This window comes from Canis lupus, chromosome 29 (genome assembly GCF_011100685.1).
Source record: "Canis lupus familiaris isolate Mischka breed German Shepherd chromosome 29, alternate assembly UU_Cfam_GSD_1.0, whole genome shotgun sequence".
Lineage (NCBI taxonomy): Eukaryota > Metazoa > Chordata > Mammalia > Carnivora > Canidae > Canis > Canis lupus.
Window position 1 is genome coordinate 33,222,643 of NC_049250.1, and position 25,081 is coordinate 33,247,723.

A 25,081-nucleotide genomic window follows, 5' to 3' on the forward strand; every position below is an offset into this window, starting at 1 on the left:
GCTGGGGATTTACCCCAAAGATACAGATGCAATGAAACGCCGGGACACCTGCACCCTGTTGTTTCTAGCAGCAATGTCCACAATAGCCAAACTGTGGAAGGAGCCTCGGTGTCCATCGAAAGATGAATGGATAAAGAAGATGTGGTTTATGTATACAATGGAATATTCCTCAGCCATTAGAAATGACAAATACCCACCATTTGCTTCGAGGTGGATGAAACTGGAGGGTATTATGCTGAGTGAAATAAGTCAGTCGGAGAAGGACAAACATTATATGGTCTCATTCATTTAGGGAATATAAATAATAGTGAAAGGGAATAGAAGGGAAGGGAGAAGAAATGGGTAGGAAATATCAGAAAGGGAGACAGAACATGAAGACTCCTAGCTCTGGGAAACGAACTAGGGGTGGTGGAAGGGGAGGAGGGCGGGGGATGGGGGTGAATGGATGACGGGCACTGAAGGGGGCACTTCACAGGATGAGCACTGGGTGTTATTCTGTATGTTGGCAAATTGAACACCAATAAAAAATTTATTATTGAAAAAAAAAGAAAGAGATGTAAATACAGAGTACTCAGAGAACCAAGAGCTCTTAGAAATCTAATTCAGTGGAAATTTTGGCTCATAAAGGTAAAGAAATTACCCAGAAAATTGAACAAAAAGACTTATAAAAGAAATAAAATAGAAAATGTAGAGTATTAGTTCAAAGGCTCTGATGAGAAAGGTTCCAGAAAAAGAGAAAATGGGAGGAAATCCTTAATAAAAACTCAAACATGAGGGAAGGAATGGATTTTCTTATTAAAGGGGCTCAGCAATGACACCTGGGTGGCTCAGTGGTTGAGCGTCTGCCTTTGACTCAGGGTGTGATCCTGGGGTCCTCAGATCAAGTCCCGCATCAGACTCCCTGTGGGGAGCCTGCTTCTCCCTCTGCCTATTATCTCTGACTCTCTCTCTCTCTTTCTCTCTCTGTGTCTCTTATGAATAAATAAATCTTTTTAAGAAGCAGGGGTGGGGGGCTGAGCAAAACTCAGGATAATGAGTGAAAATGAAATGTTTTAAGATGCCGTTTTGTGAAAATTTTAGGTATGTTTGGGCCAAAAAAAAAAAATTTAAACATTCCCAAAGATTTTTAAAAGAGAATTAAAGCAGATCTCATACTTATCAGAATAGTATTAGAGTTCTCAGAATCAGCACAAGAAGTTATTAGGCCAACTCAAAGTTGAGGGAAATTAAACACAATATAGATTTCTATAATCAGCCACACTGTAGAGTGTGTGCATAGAATAAATATATTTTCAGACATCCTTGGTTTTCAAGGTTTGTTTCCCATGTATTCTTTCTTAGGAAGCTACCAGGACTCGTCTTTCTCTAAAATTAGCTACTGAATGTGAAAGACACAGGCTCCAGATCTTAGGTGTCTTGATGGAAATGGAATGAAAGGAATCACCAGGAGGATGATGGTGAAAGGAAGGCCAAAATGGCAGGCATGCTGCAGGCTTCCCAGTTGGCCTGGCGAGACCAGCAGCTCATTGGGAGATAACTGTGATTAATAAATACCTGATGACTCTGAATAGTTTGAGAGAACATTTATGCAGCTGGAAAAGTATTTGGAATTTAATAAATACATAGAAAATAAGGAAATGAGAAGAAAGGAGACAAAAGACATGTTAGGTTCCATGACTCAGTTGTCAGGAGGGTTTTATATTATAAGGGAAAGACATGGAATATATGTGTGTGTTTGGAATGGTCAACAGAGGGTGAGTGTTAGAGAGTGTATATGCATATATATGTTTGCAGGACGGAGACTAACAGCTTCACCTTTCACAGTGAGAAATCAATATATTATTGTTTGAAATTAAATATAAAATAATAAAGTAAGCTTATTAATATGAAAACAGATAAATACTAAAAAAATTGGCGAAAACAGTTGAAAGTGTTGCCCTTGTGGAATGGAAAATGAAGTAAGGGCATTGTTTTTTATAGTGAGCCCCGTAGTCTGTATGTATGAAGATATGTATAACTATATAACTAGGAAGGTATAAAACTATGTGAAAATGTATATAACTTTGATAAAAATTAAACCTAAATTAAACATGGTAAAGAGTATTTGTAAAAAAAGGATGGAAACCTGGAAATTCTGCTGCAGAATTGCAACAAAAATCCAAGGACTGATTACAGGAATACCTAAAAATAGCATAAATACCATTATCAGGAGGTTCTTGAAACTTCATACATTTTGAAGATATTTGTTTTGGGCTGTTGAGCTTTCATACATATCAATTGGTGATTGATATATATTGCAAATATTCCTGAAATGTTTTAAAAATAAAATTTCATATTTGAATCCTGCCTTCCCATGAATTTTTATTATGTAAAAGCAAATATGAGAAAACAAGAGTGGGGAAAATAAGAGGTTGAAAGTCTTTGAGATAGAACAGAAAAAGATGAATTCAGGGTTTTTTTATTATAAAAAAAATAAAAGCAATAAAATAAAAGCAAATAAAATCTAAAAATCTGAAATGCTTTTTTGTAAAAAAAATACCTAAATTTTTGTAGTATAGGGTAGCATGGCTGTTGCAGTGTAAGATTTTATACAACAGTGTTTTGTTTTATTTTGTTTTTCAGTTTAACAGTTTTTTATTTAATAAAGTCATATATGATTATTTTATTGCTGCATCTTTTCACTTGTTTCTTCCTTCTACTTGCCCTTTGTCTTTCCGAACTTGGTGAGATTTAGCTTTATGTTCAAGGATCTCTTTGCAGTCTTTGTCCAGTTTTAGTCTAGTGATAACCACTTTGCTAGGGTGAATGCCCACATGGACAGTTGTGCCATTCACCTTCACTCACTGTACCACTCACTATACTTGTTCAGTGTAGATGACATATTTCTTCCTGTAAACCTGGACTACTTTGCTAGCTTGCAGGCCTTTGTAGTGTCCTTGCACAACCTCTACTTCATCATCCTTTTGGATGGGCATGGATCAGTCATTGTACTTCTGTCTCAGCTCTTTGGAAAGAGAGGAAGACATAATCTTCTTCCAAATGTGGGAAGGTGCATTGGAATGTCTTGTTTGAAAAAAAAGAGAAAAAAATGTCTTGTTTAGTTCTTGCTCTAATCAAAAGTCACAAAGGGCTTGAATTTCATTTTGACTGCCGGTGCTTCAGCAATGGCCACAAAAGGGAAGAGAGCGATAGATAAGTTTGACAACTTACATGATCCTGAGTCAGTTGTGTACTTCAGCATTTTTGTTCATAGCTACTCTTGAGGCATTTTGTGACTTATGTTTATTGGATGCAGCTTAAGCAAACTATTAATTTTTTTTGCATGTCTTTTAAAAGTATGTGTGTACCTTGCTTAGTCAATAGCCTTAATATGTGTAATCATCGTGTAAGAAAATTTAGGGGCGCCTGAGTGACCCAGTTGGTTGAGTGTCCAACTCTTGGATTTCACTCAGGTCATGATCTCAGGTGAGATTGAGCCCTGTGTTGGGCTCCAGGCACAGCAGGAAGTCTGCTTGGGATTCTTTCTCTTTCTCTATCTCTCAAAAAAGTAACTCTTAAGAAACAAAAAAGAGCTTAATAATTAAAGGCCTCTCTAATCCGAAAGGAATCAAATTAAATTGAGTTCCTGAGTTTATTTAAGAGGGAGAAAAATACTTCCATTTATTCTACTTTCAATTGAAAACAAGAATGCTAACATCAGAAATAATCAGGTTTTTATATTTTATATTTATCATTTTTTTCTATACCATATTACAGAAAGAATGGAGAAGAAGAAACAGGAGTCACAGAGGAGAAAACAAGAGTAGGGAAAATAAGAAGTTGAGAGTCTTTTAGATAGAACAGAAAAAGATGAAATTGGGATGCCCATAAACTCAGGAGTTTTACCAGAAGCAAGAGGAAGATAGTTATACACAAAAAGACACTGTTTGCATATAGAAGAAATTTTTTGGAGCAGTGTCCCCACATATTTCTTTAATGCAGTTTCAGCTAAAAATCTTTTTTTTTTCTAAAAATCTTTTAGAGATATATTTTTGAAATTGCAGGCAAAAGTGAATATTACCTCATTAACATTGAGTGTGGTATTAGGCTGAAAATTTCCTCTACTTTTGGTTAAATTTGTCTTTTTCATTTTTTTTTTTAAGATATTATTTATTTGAGAGAGCACACCAGCAGGGTGAGGGGCTGAGAAAGAGGGAGAAGCAGACTTATTTTTACTTTATACTCATTTGCTAACTGTATTTACTGAGTTTCCAAAACTGTTAATAAAAAAATGGATAGGGATCCCTGGGTGGCGCAGCGGTTTAGCGCCTGCCTTTGGCCTGGGGCGTGATCCTGGAGACCCGGGATCGAATCCCACGTTGGGCTCCCGGTGCATGGAGCCTGCTTCTCCCTCTGCCTATGTCTCTGCTTCTCTCTCTCTCTGTGTGACTATCATAAATAAATAAAAATTTTAAAAAATGGATAATTAAGAACTTAAAAGACACTGATAATTGGGAAAAGAAACTTTTATATATGTGTGTATATATAACCTTTTGAAGTAAAACCGGTAATTTTCCTGATTCTAAGACGGAATGATTTTTCAGATTGTCTTAGTTTATTATCTTCTACTTTTGTATTTGCATTTTTATTAAAGGTGGGAACAGAGAAAGGATCCTCATGGTAGAACTTATTATGTGGATCATAACACTCGAACGACTACATGGGAGAGGCCTCAACCTTTACCTCCAGGGTAATGTGGCATCTTTATGCATCTCCAGTTGTGTTTTATTATACATGTGATTTCTGAAATTTATTTATTAAAACATAACATGATTCTTTCATTGTGCATGTTATATTTCCTTCCTTTACTTTTGTGAATGGCAACTTCAGTAAAGGAGATTTGTTATATCGTATCTCTTCTACAGTTCGTCTGAAGTGGCTTCCTCAAGAGATTGTCAAGCACTGGCATGAGTTTCTGAGAGTAATTGTAGAATTTTGGTCCAAATTTAGTGCTTGTCATTATTTTTTAAGGAATGAAAGGCCTATTGAGAAAAATGTATGTGTATGGTTCTCCAAAGATAGTGATCTAAGCTTTGTTATTTCATGAGATTTAATGACATAAGAGATGTTAGAGTAGTTCAAAGTTACAATCTAAAAGATTACTACAAGTGAAATTATATTACATTATGGCTAAAATGATAGAGGGTCTTAAATGCATAAGAAGATTTCTATTACATGCTAAATAAAATTCTGTTAGGCTGTCTTTCACAAAAATTCACAAACAGATCCTTTTCCTTTGTGTTCTTATATTTCATAACCTTTTTTATATATTGTGCTGATAGCTAGTGGAATTACTTATATTCTCCTCAAATAGTGTCTGTGCCTGAAATATTTTCCTTATTGTCTTTGCTACTCAGAATATCTGTCCTTCCAGATGTAAGTTAAAGTCCACCAATATAAAACACAAAGTCCAGAAAATTCAAAACAAGAAATGTTATTTCTGTGAGATGTGTTGCTGAAAGGATTTTTAAATCATTGTATGGTTTAATGGCACAGAGAAGAAGTGTTGGCAAGGGAGCTGAGATGGGGGCAGGGTAGGAGAACCCTAGGCTTGTCTCGTTTCTCAAACAAGCTATATAAGTTAATAGCACAAATTGACTTAAGGTTGGTTAACTGAACCTGGGAGAATGGGGAGAACTCCAGTTGGTGGCAAAATAAGGAAGGGCATTTTGTCTTAAGGGAATATTCAAAGAGATGACAACATAAAGTATGATATATTTGGGCCCAGCAGGTAGTTGATTTGGCTCTCATGTGGGTCCCTTGAAAGATCTTAGGGAAGATGAGACTGAAATAGTGAATGGGTTCATTTTTATGCTGTGCTGGAGAGCTGTGCTAGGTAGAATGACACGGTTGAACCTGTGCTTGTGTGCAGCAGCCACATAACAGCAGGAATGTTAAAGACCTGTAAGGGTTGAGTTACAGCCCTGAACTTAGGCAGTGGCTAAAGGGGCAAGATTGCTAGCTATCCAGTAAGCATGCAGTAACTTCTTAACAAGAAAAAGAGAGAGGGCAGTCAGATTGATACTAAGATTGTTCAGTCTTAGGCTCCTTTTTTGGATAGTTCTTAGAAATCATGTAGTAGTAGAATGGGAAGGCAACTTAGCTAAAAAAAGCAAGTTACATGTTCAGAATTTTTCTGAAGAATGTCAATATTTAAAATTATGTTGTCATGTCTCACTTGCTTTTTAAGTTATATGAGTGAACTGTTAACTCAGTACTTTCCAGTTTCTAATATTAAGACATTCTTGTTTAATGTTTATTAATGCTTATTTTGCTTGTGGTAGTTGGGAAAGAAGAGTTGATGATCGTGGCAGAGTTTATTATGTGGATCATAACACCAGAACAACGACCTGGCAGCGGCCTACCATGGAGTCTGTTAGAAACTTTGAGCAATGGCAGTCTCAGCGGAATCAGCTGCAGGGAGCTATGCAACAGTTCAACCAGCGATACCTCTATTCGGTAATAGCAGATTTTAAGATGTCAGTACAACTCTTTCCTCCAGGCATTTTCTCTTTTCTACTTTGGTGATTTTTAAACGTTATAGACTACATTGCAAGGTATTTTTTATTTTCTCTTTAATAAATAATAAGTATTTCTGATATACATACACACTTCTAAGTTTTTTAAATTCTAGTTTACTAACAGAAGTATAGTTTTTGTCTTTATTAAGTGATAGTTTCATAAGTAAAAATTTCTAAATGAAATAATTTGTCTTTGCTAGTCCCCAGTCCTTTGCCTTTAATAATAATCATTTTTTTGCTTTAAATCAGTTATTTTACTTAAGACCAGTCTTGCCATTTTCCAGCTATTCTGATTCCCATCAACACTTTCATATGTTTGGCCTACCAGAAGTATTCCTGGGATTAGAGATAGTTTTGTCCAAAAAATCTAATGCAATCTGAAAATCTGACCAATTTAGCTGTATACATGAAAACTTTGGGTCAGAATTAGGTCATAGGGATGTATTAGAAGTGTGTTCTCCTGCATAGGACATCCTTAAATAGGTTGAGGTGTAATTATCTAAGTATAGCACACGTCTGGGGTAAAAGCCCAGGGCTAACAGTTACATTGGCTCAGTAATGCCTCCTGGCAATTCTTTGTGCATCATTACCATGCTTCATCTTTCTTACCTCAGTCATAAGATTTGCTGTCCTTTGGGCTTCATTACCCAGTGTAGGCAAGAAGAAAGGGAAAGAGGAGTGAGAAGCCCTTGCAAGCCCTGCCTTTTTACTCAGAAAGGGATGCCCTTACCAGGGACTTGTGCCAGTATTCACTGGTTAGAACTGGTCATTATACCAACCCAGCTGTGAGGAAGGCTGGGAATGGAATTATTAGATGGACACATTGCTACCTTGAACAAAACAGTGGTTTGAGTGTCAAAGAAGGAAGTGTGGGAAATGGATATTGGGTAAAATTAACAGTATCTGTTGTAAGGTTATAAAATATTTATCAAGATGCATATCCTTTTTCATTAAGCTTTAATTTTTCAGGTGATGATTTTTATATTTATCATTTTTAAAAGTGTTAGAATGTTTACATTTTCTTTAGACTATATTTCTGGGTTATAATATATCTAAGCTTGAATGATTTTATGTATGAATATATAAAAGATTAATATTAAGATAAAAATTTATTTGTATAAAGATGATACTGGATTTTAATGTTGGTTTGTTTTTATTAATAGGCATTTGTTTTAAAGAGAATTTGTTGCACTTTTAAACAAACAATATTTTTCATTTAAACACAACAATTTTCTGTAGCTCTACTCTCTCAGTTTACTCCTAATAGATTATTAAAAAGGGCTAAGAAATTAAAATATTGATGTCATTATTTCTAAATCATCTTAGAAAAACTAATGATCTTATCAACTGAGTGACTCCTTTTAACTCATGACATTTTAAAATGTACTTTGTATCTTGAAATTACTATATTCACATTCCTTTATCATATTTTTTAGAAAATTGGTATAAAAATGTTCTACCAAGTGTTTAGTTTACCTCTGCTTTTATATTAAAGTATTTTTTTTCCTTCCAATCCTTTCTCCAATCAGGCTTCAATGTTAGCTGCAGAAAATGACCCATACGGGCCTTTGCCACCAGGCTGGGGTAAGCTGATATGTTGATGGTAAAAATATATGAAGGTATAGATAGTAAATAGTCATTAAATGCTATGCTCACTTTATTTTTTTAGAAAAAAGAGTGGATTCAACCGACAGGGTTTACTTTGTGAATCATAACACAAAAACAACCCAGTGGGAAGATCCAAGAACTCAAGGGTATGTGGGTACTAAGGCTTTATTTAAGTCATCTTACATATATTTATACGTAGAATCAAATAAACCTTGATTCAGATGTCTTTAGTGCATAGAAAATGTTCACGTTGTGATTGTAACTTTGTCTTTTAGCTTACAGAATGAAGAACCCCTGCCAGAAGGCTGGGAAATTAGGTATACTCGGGAAGGTGTTAGATACTTTGTTGATCATAATACAAGAACAACAACATTCAAAGATCCTCGCAATGGAAAATCATCCGTGTAAGTGAAAACCTGAAATTCTTAAATGTTGTTTAATGAGGTAGCCTCAAGTTTAGCAACAGATTTGTACTTTGTGGATCAAGAAAACCTATATAAGTAATAGCCCAGTATACCTATCTTTGCTTTACGTTACTACAGAATGAATTTGTAGTGCATAATGTGGTAATAATAACAATAGCAGATATTTATCTAGTGATTGCTGTATGCAGAGGATTGCTCTAAGCACTTGTAGAAACTAGCTCATTTTATTTCTCAACAACCCTTTGAGGTTGATAATACTATTTTCCCTTTTTCAGTGCAGAAACTGAGGTTTAGGGAGCATAACTAACTTGTTCAAAATCAGAAGGGAATGGAGCTGATTTCAGACCAAGGCAGTCTATTCACGGAGTATTGTGTTCATAACTGCCACATCATGCTACTGTAGTGTGAAGGAATGAGAAGTCAACAAATCTGAATTTTCCAGAAAAAAATATCCTTTAAAATATCTTAAATATCTTAAAAATATCTTAGATTCACCTTCATCCTCATTCTTAGGTGTGATTTCTTTGCATCACTTAGAAGATAGAAGCAACAATAAAAGGGGTTTTTGGTTTTGTTTTGTTGCAAATTCCTACTGTCACACCTGCCCACCTACCAGCATGTCTTCCCTCTTGATCCTATAGATGAACTATCTTTGTTCCTGTCAAAGGCCCATCCCTTTGCTGGCACTCCAGATCTTTCCCTCCCTTTCCCATTTAATTGCCCCAACAATTATCATCTTTCTGTACTCCATCATCAGGTTCTCTTCCTCTATTGAATGATTCTCATCAGCTGCTATTTCTCCTAGATGAAAAATAAGCAAAACACTGCTTTTCATTTTTCAAATTAATTCAGTGAAAACTCATTTCTGTTGCTGCCCTGAAAGCATTGTCTGTACATTGCTGTTTCTAATTTCTCTTTCAAACAAACCACAAGGAAGTTCCACTAACCCTGAGCTTGTTAAGGGCACCAGTGACCTCCACATTGCTAATGGTTAATCCAGGGGTTGGTTGCTGTTCTGTCTCACTTGATTTAGGAGCATTTGACACAATACATTTCTACCTACCTCAACTTCAGAATGTGTCCAGAATCTTCTTTACATCTTTACAAAAGACCCATCCGTACATACTTCTCACTGTATGTGTGTTCTTATTGCTCAAGCCTCTTGGCCCATTAAATGTATCTTCTTTCCTAGCAGATAACTTTCCTGTGGTCATTTGTAGGACTCTGGTATACTCCATTTTCATACTTAATATTACATATCTAATTTTATTTTGAATTAATATTTGGTTTCTTTTTTTTTTTTTTTAGAACTAAAGGTGGTCCACAGATTGCTTATGAACGCAGCTTTAGATGGAAACTTGCTCACTTCCGTTATTTGTGCCAGGTACTACAGTGGTAAATAAATCTTATATTCATAATAATTTACTCTTATCTTTATACTATATATATACTACAGCTTACATGATATCATGATGTTATTTTTGTTTTTAGTCTAATGCACTACCCAGTCATGTAAAGATCAATGTGTCCCGGCAGACACTGTTCGAAGATTCCTTCCAACAGGTAAGGAAGATTTTATCAGAATAAACAATACAATTTGTTCAGTTATATTCTATATATATAAAGGGAGTTAGGGTTTAAAAATTTTAAACCATGACTGCCAGTTACTGAGTGTCCATTATAATAATAGTCCTAATAAACCCCATCATGTATTGAGTGATTGCCAGTGCTTGGCCCTGGCATCTTATATTTATCCTTTAATTCATTGTCACAACATCCCTTTGAGATAGCTCTTATCATTATGTCCATTTTAAATAAAGCTTAAACAGCTTCTGGAACAAGTTGATACATTTTGACACTAAATTTTCTGAGATTTTATTAACTCAAACAAGTCTTGATAATACTACCAAATTAAAATTGAATCAGTATAGATACTCTGTTCCATTTAAGTATTCTTCAGTAACCCTAATGTTCATTCTTACCTCTTGTAGGTTTGTTTAAAGGTTATGGTCTTAGACCTTGTCTGAGCTCAGTAGTTAAGATGGCAGTCCCTGCTCACTTCCCTCATAGTCCCATTCTAGCCATTTATCCTACTTTATTCTTTCAATAACACTTAGCACCACTTGACCCATTTTATTTGTTTCCCTTACTAGAAGGTAAGCTCCATGGGAGCACAAACTACCTCACTTACTGCTGTTATGCTCAGTACCTAGAATAGTGTCTTGCATAAAGCAGGTATTCAGTAAACATTTGGTGAATGAATAAATGAATGTAATATGTCTGCCTTTCCTGAATCATCTACAGGATATATAAAGATAAAATATCAAAATATTGAATTTTTTTCTGATGACGTGGAGAATTTTTCATAAAAGTCTTCTCATTCCTCTCCCAGAAGTATTACAGTGATGAATTGAAAGCCCCTGTATATACATGTACCCAGGGACTTGTACATAAACAAGCCAAAATAGCAGCATTCTAAAGTCAGAGATGTTTAAATCCTAGTTTAATTTTACTAGCTGTTGGAATTTGGGCAAGATACTTAATGTAGCTATTATCAAAACTTTTTTTTGGTTGGAGTTAATTCTTAGCTTGCTCTAAGTTCTTGAGCTTTATTGTAGTTTGAGCTTTATTGTAGTAAGTTGTACATCCAAGTCACGAAAGACTTTATTTTGCCTTGTCCTCTGGTGTGGGGAGAATGATGGTCTATTTGATGTGCATGACTGCCTATGAGGCAAAGTCCTGCTGGTGAGCTGTGCCGTCACACAAACATCAGTCTTGGCTTTGGTTTTGACAGATGTGTGGTGGAAGTAGTTAATTGTTATCCAGAAGTAAAACCTGTTTGCTAGTAATCCAATGTAAGGCATTAAGGACTATGGAAATTGGATATGGGTATTGTATAAATAATTCTTTGCTTTAGCTGACTGAGTCCCTTTCCTACTGAGAAATGGAATATGTGGTATAAGCAGGACCCAGAACAAGCTCTTTGCTTCTTATCAGATGTTGCCAGTTAAAAAAGTATAAGTCACCTTTTACAAGATTCTGGTAATTTGGGGCGTGACAGGGGAAGGAGTATTTTCTAAACTTAAAAGCTTTCTGTGTCACTCTTCCTCTGTTGCCACTGATCCAAAGTAGAACTACCGTTTAATACTAAAAGAGGGGAAAGAGATTTTAGAAGGTAAATCACAGAAAGCTTAATAGAGTAAGGTACATCTCTACTAGTTTGTGGAACATACCAGTTTATCTCTTGAGTTGAAGGCATTGTACAAGATAAGGAAATGTGTTATTTTGGAAGTGGAGATTAAATTTAAACTGAATTGTTTTGGAAGAAACTTGTGCTGTATGAGTGCTTAAGTATCCATGTTTTTGTTTTAGATTATGGCATTAAAACCCTATGACTTGAGAAGGCGATTATATGTAATATTTAGAGGAGAAGAAGGACTTGATTATGGTGGTCTAGCAAGGTAAAATAAACGCACATTTGCTTTGAAATAAGTATGTCTCCATTGTATGCATTGGGTGTATTCTTGAAAAGATACTTTTTTTTCAGTAGCAATCCAGTTATTTTTAAAAACAAAAGTTAAAATATTAGCACAATTCTAGAGGTAACTGTTACTACTATCTTGTTTATCCTATACATTTTCTCTGCATATATATAAATTTGTATGTATGTGTGATATAGTATATATTTGCTGGGTTTTTTTTTTTGAAACTGAATTGATCATACAACATGTACAATATAGCAACTTCATTTTATCGTTTTATATCTCATGGACATCTTTTCATAGCCTGTATGGAGCTATTAATACTCTCCTTTATTTTATGACACTAATACTTCTCTCATTTAATGGTTGCATAATATTACATTGTATGCAGATACCAAAATTAATGGATCTTAATTATTGCTATTGTAACAGTATATGTTGGTTTTATGTTTGTGTTTTAATCCAATCTGAGCCCTTTTGAGAATAGTTTTTCACATTCATTAAATAGATTGTTAACAGTGGGAAATGTGAAGCAATAAGAGTGGGAAATCCTTTTTTTTTTTAATGAGCAACTTTTTTGCTTTGCCCACACCTAATTTGACAAGTTTATTTTTAAGCAGAACACTTTCATTAAATCTTTTAAAAGAATTAAACCTGCTTTTCATAGGAACAAATCTTTTTAAACTAGTATTTCAGAAGTGTACAGAATTACAAAAATCATAATTTTAGTACAGCAGGCAAAAAGAGATAGGTGGGAGCATATATGTGCAATTATCAGAGGTTTGGTTAATTAACATATTTTCTCCTTCAATGTATTATTAAGCTTTTTCAGAAAAGAAACACTACCTATCACAGTAAATGTTCATATCACATCTGTTGTGATTTATCTCAATTCAGAAATGTTCAGACATTAAAAAATAGGTATATCTTAGAAATGAATTGTACTATTTTTACTGTCTGACTTTATAACATTCATACATTTGTCTGCACTCATAGTTACCTCAACTATTTGGGTTTAGTTTTATGTTTTGAAGGTTTAAATGCACATATCCAGTTACTCCATACCATGATTTTCTTATTCCCAAATTCTTAATTTTGATTCATGTATTAGTTTTAATTTATTTAGGAGTTCACAAGGGTGATATACTCCTTTAGTTTTGCATGTTTGAAAATGTATTTTCTGTTGCTTTTGTATATAAACAACTTCACTAGATGCAAATTTCTTATGCAACTCCAGTTTCTCTACTCCTCTGTAGATATTGCTTCACGGTCTTCTAGCACTGAATGTTAACAACACTATGCAGTGGAAGGACAGCCCCTTGTAGGAAACTTTTTCTTTGGGTGCCTACACAGTCCTTTTCCTTGAAGTTCATTAATTTCATTATTGATTGTTTTATATCTTTTCTTAGGAACCTATTAAAATCTTTCTTAATTTAAGGGAAATTTTCTTCTATTATGTCTTTGAAAATTTTTTCTGTTCCATTTGTTCCATTTTTCTTCAGGAACATCAGTCATGGGTATGTGGAATCTTCTTTGTCAGTCTTACATGTCTGTCATCTTTTCTCTGATTATTTTTATCTGTGTGCTTTTCCACTTTGTTTCAATTTTCTCAAACCTATCCTCATGTCACTGTATGCAGTACTGCCCTACATTTTGTTGCTTCTAATGTGATTTTTCTTCATTAGTGGCTTTACTGTTTTCTTCATTTTCTTCTCTAGGCTCTGCTAGCTCATCTGTTGTCTCATAATTTTCTAACCTATCTCTTTAGTTTATTTGAGAATATAGGAAAGGATATGTTGAAAATGAACTCTTCCACCTCTTGTTAGTTAGAATTTTTCCTTCTTTTCTTTTAGTGTCAGGATATATAGGTCAGATACCATGTTATAGGCATTCTTCTTTTGAACATATTCCATTTTCTCTGGGCTGCTGTTTGCTAAAAGTGATCTGCAGCAACTAGAAAGTTTATTTCTAGTTTTTTTTTGTGTCTAAACACATTCTCACAGACCTGTCAATCCTTTCCCTGGGGGGCATGTCTTACCTCAACCTTGTCCCAGTGGGAAGTCACGTGGTTCAACTGCTATATTGGGACTGAATTAAGTTTGGTTAATTGGTGTTTTGTCATTTCTTAGTTGATTTTTTATAGGGAGAGACTCCCTTCTCTACCTATTAGGCAGTTTCTGAGATTGTATTTTTAAAGCTTTATAAAGAAAAGCTTTTGTAAATGGGTTTCCAGGCTAGATCTGGCCTGCCTAATAATGTCTCCCATTGTGATTTTTAAGTTTTTTCAATTATTTGACAGCATTAAAGAAAATCACTAGATTATGCTTAAGAATCAAGATTTCTGGCTTCTCTTTAAAAACCTTAGACCCACATTCCCACCTTCTCACATGACATCAATTGGCTGAATCTCAGTAGCTGATTCAGCCCTGTAGGTTAGATACATTCTTTTTCATTTCACTCTGTGCCCACCACTGCCCTGTCATCTAAGGACAATGATTATCTGCCTAGAAAGAATTCTTCCTTAAAAGTGGTAATAACTTTTATCAGGAATACAATGAAGAATGAGGGGTTGTGGTTAAGTAGAGAATATGAAGCCTGTGTAGAGAAGGAAACCACTTACTGATGGTCACTATAAGCATTTGAGCTTGGAACCCTGCTTTAGAAGTAATTTCTTTTAAAGAGAGTCTTGCAGATTGGGTTTATTTTGTGTTATGAATTATTAATCTTTTATCTAGTTGGATTTCATGTATTCGACTTTGATAAATGAGGCAGCATAGGTGGTAATAAGTTAGAGTATGCTTATCACATTGAAAGATTTCGTGTTTTTAATTTTAGTTCCATTTGTAATACATTGGCAATAAATTTAAAACTTTTGTAGCAGTAATGCTTTCTATGTCAGTATCACCAACAAATACTTACTAAAACCTATTGCATATAGATCCTAGAATGCCTGTGAGTTAAGGCTACAAAAATATATATGAAGACATGGCTTTTCCTTTTGAGGAGCTTCTAGTCTAGTGGATGGGCAGGTCATGCATGAATGGGAAGATGAATAATATTGTGGTTGTTATCACAATACCACAAAGTATTCAGTGATTGATACAAATCAATATGCTGAAAGTTGCTTCAAAAAATTGCTGAAGCAGGATATATCTAAGTTGACTGAAAGCAAAAGTGGGACCTACCCAGGCTGAGCTGACACTGAGGATACATACTCAAATGAAAGTTACAGCATAGACAGAAGCATGATATCTATGAGTGGCACTGAGTTTGTGGTTTGGCATCACAGGAACTGCAGGTGACTGGATGGAGGGTCAGATCATAGGAAGACTTAACTGGAGCACTAAGGAATTGGGCAGTGAAGTTGTTAAAGGCTGTTGAGCAGAGATATATGTGCATGGGTATATTTAAGATGTTTTTAAATTCATGTATGTATGAATGCTAAAAAATAATCTTACTTTCTTTTAGAGAATGGTTTTTCTTGCTTTCACATGAAGTTTTGAACCCCATGTATTGCCTATTTGAGTATGCTGGCAAGAACAACTATTGTCTACAAATAAATCCAGCATCAACCATTAATCCAGACCATCTCTCATACTTCTGTTTTATTGGTCGCTTTATTGCTATGGTGAGTCCTAATTTTCCTTTATTTATTTATTTATTCATTTATTTATTCAAACTTGCTTATTTCAAAAATATTTTAGGGAGGACTTAAAAAAATGATCCATGTTGTCCTTGATTGTGTATATTTACAAATTTTGTTACCAAGGAAGTTTGCCTAGAAAGAAGAACAGCATATTTTTTGAGTACCTGTATGAAATCAAGATTGTGAATATGAGGATTATTAATGTAGCTGCTTGGCTATTAAAAGTCCTTTGATTTTATAGATAAAGCTTGATTACAGTGTGACTTTTTCTGTATAAAAGGAAAATCTGAGTTGTATAACAATTGTACCTGACTGATATTTTGGGAGTCTTCAGAACTTTGCAGAAGCTCTTGTGGGACTATTGTCTTTTCAGAAATATTTGTGTTTATTTGTACATTTTGTGTTTATTCACTCAGCAAATATTTATTGAGCACCTACTATGCATCATAGTATGACATAGAGGAAACCATGAAGAAAAGACGTAGTCCCTGCTCTCAGCATCTAAATTCTATTAGAGGGAGAAAGAATAACACATAAGTATGTGCTGAGGGAAAAGGAGTGTTGCTTTTTCATATGGCATGATTAGAGGAAACCTCTCTGAGGGGTAGCACATAAAGAGAAATGTGAAAGCAAAGGATTGAATGATGCATATATCTTGGAGAATGACTTTCTAGGCAGAAGGAACAGCAAGAAAAAAGTTCCAAAGTGAAATTACATTTTTGATTAAAAAATAGTATGCATGGAACAGAGTATATGAGAAAGAATTTGGCCAGAGATGGGATTATTACTAAGTCTACTTGCTGCTGTGTAGAAAAGAGACTAATTAGGGGCAGAGGAAAGCAACAGTGGAAGCAGAGAGACCATTTGCCACAATCCAGGTGAGAGGTGATAGTGTCTTGGACTTGAGTAATATAGCAAAGGAGGTAGGGAGAAGTGGTTTGGATTCTGGAGCTAACAGAACTTTGACGGCTTAAATTCACAGCGTGAGAGAGTCAAATATGGCACCAAAATTTATGGCCTGTGTGTCTGGTTGCATTTGCTGTATTGTAAGGTGGCAGGTTTGTGGCAAGAGCACATTTTTGGGGTTGGGAAAAATCAAAATTCAAATTTGGAAAAAATGTAGGTCTAACCTCCAAATGGAGATATATAATAGGTAGTTGAGTATAAAAGTCTGGCAATGAGGGGGTATCTAGCTAGGTTAGGGCTATGTGATTATTTAAGGAATAAGAGTAGACAGAGAAGAAATTTAAGGACATTTGCAAGTAAATCAAGGAGATGGGAAGGAACCAGCAAAAGAGCTGAGGCAGAGGAGGTAGGAGAATCAAACAAACAAGAACAGTTGCTAGAAGACGAAGGAAGATGACCAGCCCTGTCCAGAGTGCTGGTATGGTGAGCAAGATGAGATCTTAGAAGTAACCATTTGATTTGGCCAGCGGAAAGATATTCAGGAGCAGTAGAGAGGAACAGTTGATTGGTGGGAGGGAAATCCAGAGAGAATGGAAAGAGAAATGGAGATGACAAATATAAACAAATATTTTAAGGAAGTTTGCTGTTAAGGATGATAGGGAAATTGGATAGTATCTAGAAATAGATATGGAATCGAGAATGGGAGGAGAATAAAATATTTACATGCAGATAATCATGATTAAGTAAGAAAAAAGAATTTGATGAGGTCAAAGAGATAGGGAATACAGGAGCAGTGATCTTGAGTAAGAGAAAAAGCAAGACCATTAGCTCAGAGTGAGAAGTAGAGAAAAGAACTATTTGAGGAATGAAATAGTCACCCAGGAGAGTGACTGCAGTGGGGAAATAATAATTATCAGGCTCCCACCAAGCTCCCACTGGAGATTGTTGGTCATGAACTAGTCAGCATGGTTGTATGTGCATTTCTATCATGTTCCAGTACCTAGGCACAGGCATGGAGTAGGTTAAGGGTTGTGTTTAGCTGGGCTTTGGATTTTGCCAGAAATTCATTGAGGAGAGGCTGGGTTTGAAGGTATACAAGAGAGTAATTTTAATGATTGATGATGGAGTCAAAACTGAATAAGGGGAGAAATAACTTTTTTGAGAAGCTGAGAAACAGTGATAAGGTTCCATGTATTCTTTAGATTCCAGTGGAGTCAAAAATTGCAAAAGGCAGTGAGCTAGAAAATTAGGTGTGGTTCAAATTGAGTTTGTGAAAGAAAACAGTTATTGCTAGTAACAGTATCTAAGGTCATTGATGTCAAGAATGTTTAGATGTTGAAATGTCCAAAATTATGATGGTAGTGTAGAAGAACACGTCATTGAGGGAGTTACAAGGAGAAACCCAGAGATCTACAGTTGATGACAGCAACGTGAGGGTGAGGGTGGTGAGCCACTAATGGCAGTATGAAGCCATGAGTTGGAAGACGGGCACATTTGAGGAGGAAGAATTAGTATGAGGAGCAACACCTGCCCTACTTCCAGGCGTGGTGACATGAAGAGGATGGGAGAGAAACAGCACCCCTTTGGGAGGACTTGAGGGAAAACAAGTCCTCAGAAAAGTGCCAGAGGTTTGTTAAATCAAGGTGCTAAAAGATCTTCAACGAACAAGTTGAGTATCTGGGGGATTTTGTTAATGATGGATTACAAACTTCAAAGGGCAAATCATAGAGGTAGTTTTGGGAGTGAGGGGAGGTGTGAGAAATGGAATTGGATTTTGAAATGGATGGGCAATTGGTGGTGAGAGTTGGGGTGCTGAGAGGGTCTGGCACTTCCTGTGTTGGCTGTTGTGAGCAACAGTGAAGGCAAATGGAGTTAGTCCTGCAAATCTCTTAAGCAACTGTGGTCAGAAAGGAGTAGAAGGAGGGGTCTTGTCTTGCTGATGTATGCACAGGAGCCCTGAGGTTTTTTCCTATATTTCTGCATCCAGGTAGGTAACTTAATTTATAAAACATCCTAGAAAGAGTGGAGGTTTTGTTCCTTTACCGTCCTCGTTGACAGTTATTGATAGGATGTGATAGAGCTAAGTGTTTGAAGTCATTTAACTTTGTATTTTGTGTTTCATACTTAATACATTTCATGTAATATTTTGGTTTTCATGATTTATGCCGGTTGCTTATTTAAGTGCTTATTTTGGCCTGTGAAGCCTCACGTTTTCTCTGTTATCATTGTGCTCTAAATAAGAAATTGTTGTTCTATAAATTTTTAAGTAAAAATTTTTATTTCTCTTGACAGGCACTTTTTCATGGGAAGTTTATTGATACTGGTTTCTCTTTACCATTCTACAAGCGTATGCTAAGTAAAAAACTGACTATTAAGGATTTGGAATCTATTGATACTGAATTTTATAACTCCCTTATCTGGATAAGGTTTGAAGATTTATCTTTCAATAAGGCATTTTCTTAAAGCCAACTTAGATACATTAATTAATCAATGTATATTTGTATCACCTAGAGACAACAACATTGAAGAATGTGGCTTAGAAATGTACTTTTCTGTTGACATGGAAATTTTGGGAAAGGTTACTTCACATGACCTGAAGCTGGGAGGTTCCAATATCCTGGTGACTGAGGAGAACAAAGATGAATATATTGGGTAAGGTGATACACCTGATTGACCTGAATCTCTAGAACTTCTAGAGCATGTCAGAACTAACTCCTCTGTCTGTACCTTTAATTTTATCCCATGTTCACTCCTCTGGGAAGCTGTTCCCGCATTCATTCCCCCTTTCACTTATCCTTTTTTGCATTTGCACTCTATCTTGGTCTGTTTATAAACATGCTCAAAAATTCAAATGTACTAAAATAACTTCTCTTGCCTCTAATGTACATTTATTTAAGTTCTTCTCAACAGTACCAGTGTTCTTGAAATAAAGGAATAAATGATGACCTTCATTTTCCCACTCGCACGTGCTGTATGCATTCTACCTTTGTCCAGATCAAAAATTATAGAACAGTGGGGCTTAAAAGGGCTTTGCAAAGACTGTGAAGCTTTTTTATTTCTAGGTGAAGCACCCAGGGTGCTCTTTCAGGTTGTAGCAAAGCCCAGCCTGAAGCCCAGGCTCTGACCAGCACCCTGATGTTCATTCCTCTTCCAGCTCACTTTTCCTCTTTAACTTACTCTTTTCATAGGACCTGCCAAGCCCCTGTTTTGAAACCCTTCATTTTCTTGAATTCCATGATCCTGCACCATAGAAATTTTCTTCACATTTTCTGTAATGATGGTTACCTAAACCCCAATTTCGTAGCTATGCATGCTTCCCAGGTTCTTTATTCAACCTGCTTCTCTACAAAGCCTGCTATCGTGGCTTCAGTTTTCTATTAAGGTAGTATCTTCAGATACTTAAGGTGTAATTTCCATTTGCCAGCAAGGTAAATGCATACCTTTCCAGAATAGAACCAGATAGTAAATATTTCAGGCTTGTGAGCCACATACAGTCTCTCTTGGAACTACTCCACTCTGCTATTGCAGCACAAAAGCACATAGAATATGAAGAGATACTTGTAGCTATGTTCCAGGAAAACTACTGAGTACTCTGAAATGTGATTTCAAATCATGAGATATTCTTTCAATATTTTCTCAGCCATTTTTAAATATTTTATTTATTTATTATTTATTTATTATAGTCACAGACAGAGAGAGAGAGAGAGGCAGAGACACAGGCAGAGAGAGAAGCAAAGCAGGCTCCATGCACCACGAGCCCGATGTGGGATTCGATCCCGGGTCTCCAGGATTGCGCCCTGGGCCAAAGGCAGGCGCCAAACTGCTGCGCCACCCAGGGATCCCTTTCTCAGCCATTTTTAAAAAGTAAAGACTATTCTTAGCTCACATGCTATGTATAAAAACCTGATGACAGGTTGGAGTGGGCCCATGGGCCACAGTTTGCCAACTCCTCAACACGTCAAAATCAAAATTCTCAATTTGTTTTCCTATTGCCTCACTTGACCTGTCTCTGTTGATGATACTATCATTTTTATGCTCTTTCAGGCTTGGATTCTCAGTGTCACCTTTGTCTCAAATTTTTATGTTGTTCTTGATATTTGTTTAAAAAATGGGATCATATCATACATGTTACTGTCTAGCTTGGTTATTCCATCCTCCACATCAGTAAAGAGAGATCTAACACATTTTCTAATAGCTAGATTAATTATGATATATCCATCTGTCATTTTTGCTAGTAGGTATCATTCAGGTTGTGTCCAGTTTGGGCTACTACAAAGGCAACACAAAACTTCCTTAAGTATAAATCTGTATACCTGCTGCTTTTGTCTTTGTGGGATAGATTTCTGAAGTGAGATAATTCAGTCAAAGACCCTTTAATAGGGATCCCTGGGTGGCGCAGCAGTTTGGCGCCTGTCTTTGGCCCAGGGCGCGGTCCTGGAGACCCGGGATCGAATCCCACATCGGGCTCCAGGTGCATGGAGCCTGCTTCTCCCTCTGCCTGTGTCTCTGCCTCTCTCTCTCTCTCTCTCTCTCTCTCTCTCTGTGACTATCATAAATAAATAAAAAAAAATATTAAAAAAAAAATCAAAGACTCTTTAATAGATATTGGTGTGTTGCTTTCCCAGAAGGTCATAATTATCTTTTTTTCTCTTTTTAACCCATAAGTTGCTATGGCCTTTGAATTTCACATCCTTAATGTCTCCTTGTTTATTAAGTAAATGCAGCCATTCTATGTGGCATTCTAGGCCTCTGGCTTCCTAGTTTTCTGCTAAACTACTGTTGTCCAATTGGAGTTAAGCCAATGACTGATTTTCTTCTTTGTATATATTTGTATTCTCTGACATATTTCTGTTTTGCTTATTTGTCATGCAGTAAGCATTTATTACTCTTACTGGCAAAAACAATATAGCCATTTACATTTTGAAAACATATTTACAAGGATGGTCCATAAGGCACTGGGCTTTCTGTACTTAAGCCTTAAACTTTCCACAGGATCCAACAGTAGTTACTTAATAGCGTAACTGAAGCATTTTTAAAAATACTGTCCATATTTTCAAATAATGAAAACAGATTAAATACAATTTCATCATATGAAGTTCATATTTAGTTCACTACTTTGAATTTTATGTATTGTGTTAAGGTGATCACTGTTTTCTAAAGTCTTATCTGTATAACACCGTTATAAAAAGTTAATAACTAATCCTGAATATAAACAATTTTTGGATAATTTCGTTTCAGTCTCTGAAACCGTAACAGACTTTTTAATCTTGTATTTTAATCTTGCTCTTTATGTGAGACTTTATGCTATTATGTGAGACTACTCTTCTTTTTAAATTGTGATATTTTGTTTCTAGTGTACAGAGTAGGACCTCCATGAATCTATGAGTAAATGAATGGTAGAAAGATGTATGAAGTGCTGTCGGGATCCAGAGTGAGAAGGAAGTCATTGATTCTGTTGGGAGAACTGAGGAAAGTTCTTCATAGGACATTGCGTATGTTAGGTCTGAAAAGACAAGTGGAAGCTAGCCTGGTAGATGGAGAGTTTTGGGGGGAGGGAAATAGCAGGAGCAGAGGAATTTTTTTTAAAGATTTTACTTATTCATGAGAGACACAGAGAGAGAGGGGGGGGGGCAGAGACATAGGCAGAGGGTGAAGCAGGCTCCATGCAGGGAGCCCGATATGGGACTCAATCCTGGGACTCCAGGATCACGCTCTGGGCCAAAGGCAGGTGCTAAACCGCTGAGCCACCCAGGGATCCCCTTGGAGCAGAGGAATTGAGGTATTAAAGGGATTAGTTTATCCTGAGAATCTACAACCACAGCACTGTGGTAATAGTATCATGGTGAGAAATAGTGGCTAGCTAGGAGCCTCAGGTGGTAGCCAGATTGTATATTAGTCTAAGGAAATTCTTATGTCTAAGAAACCTGGAGTTTGCTCTAATATAAGTCATGAAAAACTAACCAAAACCAAGATGAGGTGATGAGAATTGTTTTTGGAAGGCTAATTCAGGTACCTTTGTGGAGGATGACCTGGGAGGGATAGATGGATGGAAGAGAGTGGTTAGAGATCAGAACATAGGTAAGAGGCTCTTTCATTCTTCTTGTGGTTGAGTATCATAGACCTGAAATAGGACACTGTAGACATAAATGAAGGAATGGATTTTTAAGGATGTTATAGGAATAGATTAGTTCAGATTCAAAGATCAGTTACATATAGTGAGGAAAATACTAGCAAATGAAATATTTGAAGTTTCTGGATTGGTTAACAGTTGCATGTGTTAGCAGGATATCCAAGGAAGGAGGACTTTATATCTTAGTATCTTAGGAGGAAATCAGGATTTGGGAATTCAAGAATGACTGGCTTTTCTGTGATGATTAAGAGTTTAGGTAATTAATGATATCATGTTGAGGTAGTTAAAAGAAAAGAAGGCAGAGATTGCAGTGATACCAACATCTATGGAACAGTGAAACCAATGAAGGAAATTAATAAATAGCCAGAGTTAGATCAGATCAGGAATGGTGGTATTGCCAGACCAGGGAAAAACTGAAGTCGGCTTGGCGAATGCCAGTGCCCAGTGTTACAGGACGTTCATGCACAGGAGTGATTTTGAAGAGGGCCTGGGGCTTGGCAATTAGAGTTCTTTGGTGATATTTGTAAAGAAAGGGTTTTTTTCCCTCCTAGAAGAGATGTTGAAAGCCCCAGACCATTACAGTGGTTTAAAATTTGGGTGAATGACCAAGTAGGATTTATCCGTGGGACACAAGGCTGGTTCAACACCCGTAAAACAATCAATGTGATTCATCATATCAGCAAGAGAAAAACCAAGAACCATATGATCCTCTCATTAGATGCAGAGAAAGCATTTGACAAAATACAGCATCCATTTCTGATCAAAACTCTTCAGAGTGTAGGGATAGAGGGAACATTCCTCAATATCTTAAAGGCCATCTATGAAAAGCCCACAGCAAATATCATTCTCAATGGGGAAGCACTGGGAGCCTTTCCCCTAAGATCAGGAACAAGATAGGGATGTCCACTCTCACCACTGCTATTCAACATAGTACTGGAAGTCCTAGCCTCAGCAATCAGACAACAAAAAGACATTAAAGGCATTCAAATTGACAAAGAAGAAGTCAAACTCTCCCTCTTCGCCGATGACATGATACTCTACATAGAAAACCCAAAAGTCTCCACCCCAAGATTGCTAGAACTCATACAGCAATTTGGCAGCGTGGCAGGATACAAAATCAATGCCCAGAAATCAGTGGCATTTCTATACACTAACAATGAGACTGAAGAAAGAGAAATTAAGGAGTCAATCCCATTTACAATTGCACCCAAAAGCATAAGATACCTAGGAATAAACCTAACCAAAGATGTAAAGGATCTATACCCTCAAAACTATAGAACACTTCTGAAAGAAATTGAGGAAGACACAAAGAGATGGAAAAATATTCCATGCTCATGGATTGGCAGAATTAATATTGTGAAAATGTCAATGTTACCCAGGGCAATTTACACGTTTAATGCAATCCCTATCAAAATACCATGGACTTTCTTCAGAGAGTTAGAACAAATTATTTTAAGATTTGTGTGGAATCAGAAAAGACCCCGAATAGCCAGGGGAATTTTAAAAAAGAAGAAAACCAAATCTGGGGGCATCACAATGCCAGATTTCAGGTTGTACTACAAAGCTGTGGTCATCAAGACAGTGTGGTCCTGGCACAAAAACAGACACATAGATCAGTGGAACAGAATAGAGAACCCAGAAGTGGACCCTGAACTTTTTGGTCAACTAATATTCGATAAAGGAGGAAAGACTATCCATTGGAAGAAAGACAGTCTCTTCAATAAATGGTGCTGGGAAAATTGGACATCCACATGCAGAAGAATGAAACTAGACCACTCTCTTTCACCATACACAAAGATAAACTCAAAATGGATGAAAGATCTAAATGTGAGACAAGAGTCCATCAAAATCCTAGAGGAGAACACAGGCAACACCCTTTTTGAACTCGGCCACAGTAACTTCTTGCAAGATACATCCACAAAGGCAAAAGAAACAAAAGCAAAAATGAACTATTGGGACTTCATCAAGATAAGAAGCTTTTGCACAGCAAAGGATACAGTCAACAAAACTCAAAGACAACCTACAGAATGGGAGAAGGTATTTGCAAATGACATATCAGATAAAGGGCTAGTTTCCAAGATCTATAAAGAACTTATTAAACTCAACACCAAAGAAATGAACAATCCAATCATGAAATGGTCAAAAGACATGAAATCTCACAGAGGAAGACATAGACATGGCCAACACGCATATGAGAAAATGCTCTGCATCACTTGCCATCAGGGAAATACAAATCAAAACCACAATGAGATACCACCTCACACCAGTGAGAATGGGGAAAATTAACAAGGCAGGAAACCACAAATGTTGGAGAGGATGCGGTG

The 25,081-nt window shown here is 36.3% G+C and overlaps 1 protein-coding gene and 1 pseudogene across 5 annotated transcripts in view; one reads left to right on the forward strand and one right to left on the reverse strand.

The window, feature by feature from the left end:
- Positions 1-25,081, forward strand: part of WWP1 (WW domain containing E3 ubiquitin protein ligase 1) — a 122,411-nt gene that overhangs the window by 75,111 nt on the left and 22,219 nt on the right. For all 5 annotated transcript variants that reach the window (XM_038579667.1, XM_038579668.1, XM_038579670.1 and 2 more), the window contains 11 exons: positions 4,634-4,729; positions 6,324-6,498; positions 8,090-8,144; positions 8,230-8,314; positions 8,444-8,572; positions 9,902-9,977; positions 10,085-10,156; positions 11,966-12,054; positions 15,544-15,703; positions 18,920-19,053; positions 19,139-19,279. In XM_038579667.1, the coding sequence (XP_038435595.1) occupies positions 4,634-4,729; positions 6,324-6,498; positions 8,090-8,144; positions 8,230-8,314; positions 8,444-8,572; positions 9,902-9,977; positions 10,085-10,156; positions 11,966-12,054; positions 15,544-15,703; positions 18,920-19,053; positions 19,139-19,279 (1,212 nt within the window). The remainder of the gene's footprint in view (positions 1-4,633; positions 4,730-6,323; positions 6,499-8,089; positions 8,145-8,229; positions 8,315-8,443; positions 8,573-9,901; positions 9,978-10,084; positions 10,157-11,965; positions 12,055-15,543; positions 15,704-18,919; positions 19,054-19,138; positions 19,280-25,081) is intronic.
- LOC102154790 lies at positions 2,663-3,142 on the reverse strand (annotated as a pseudogene).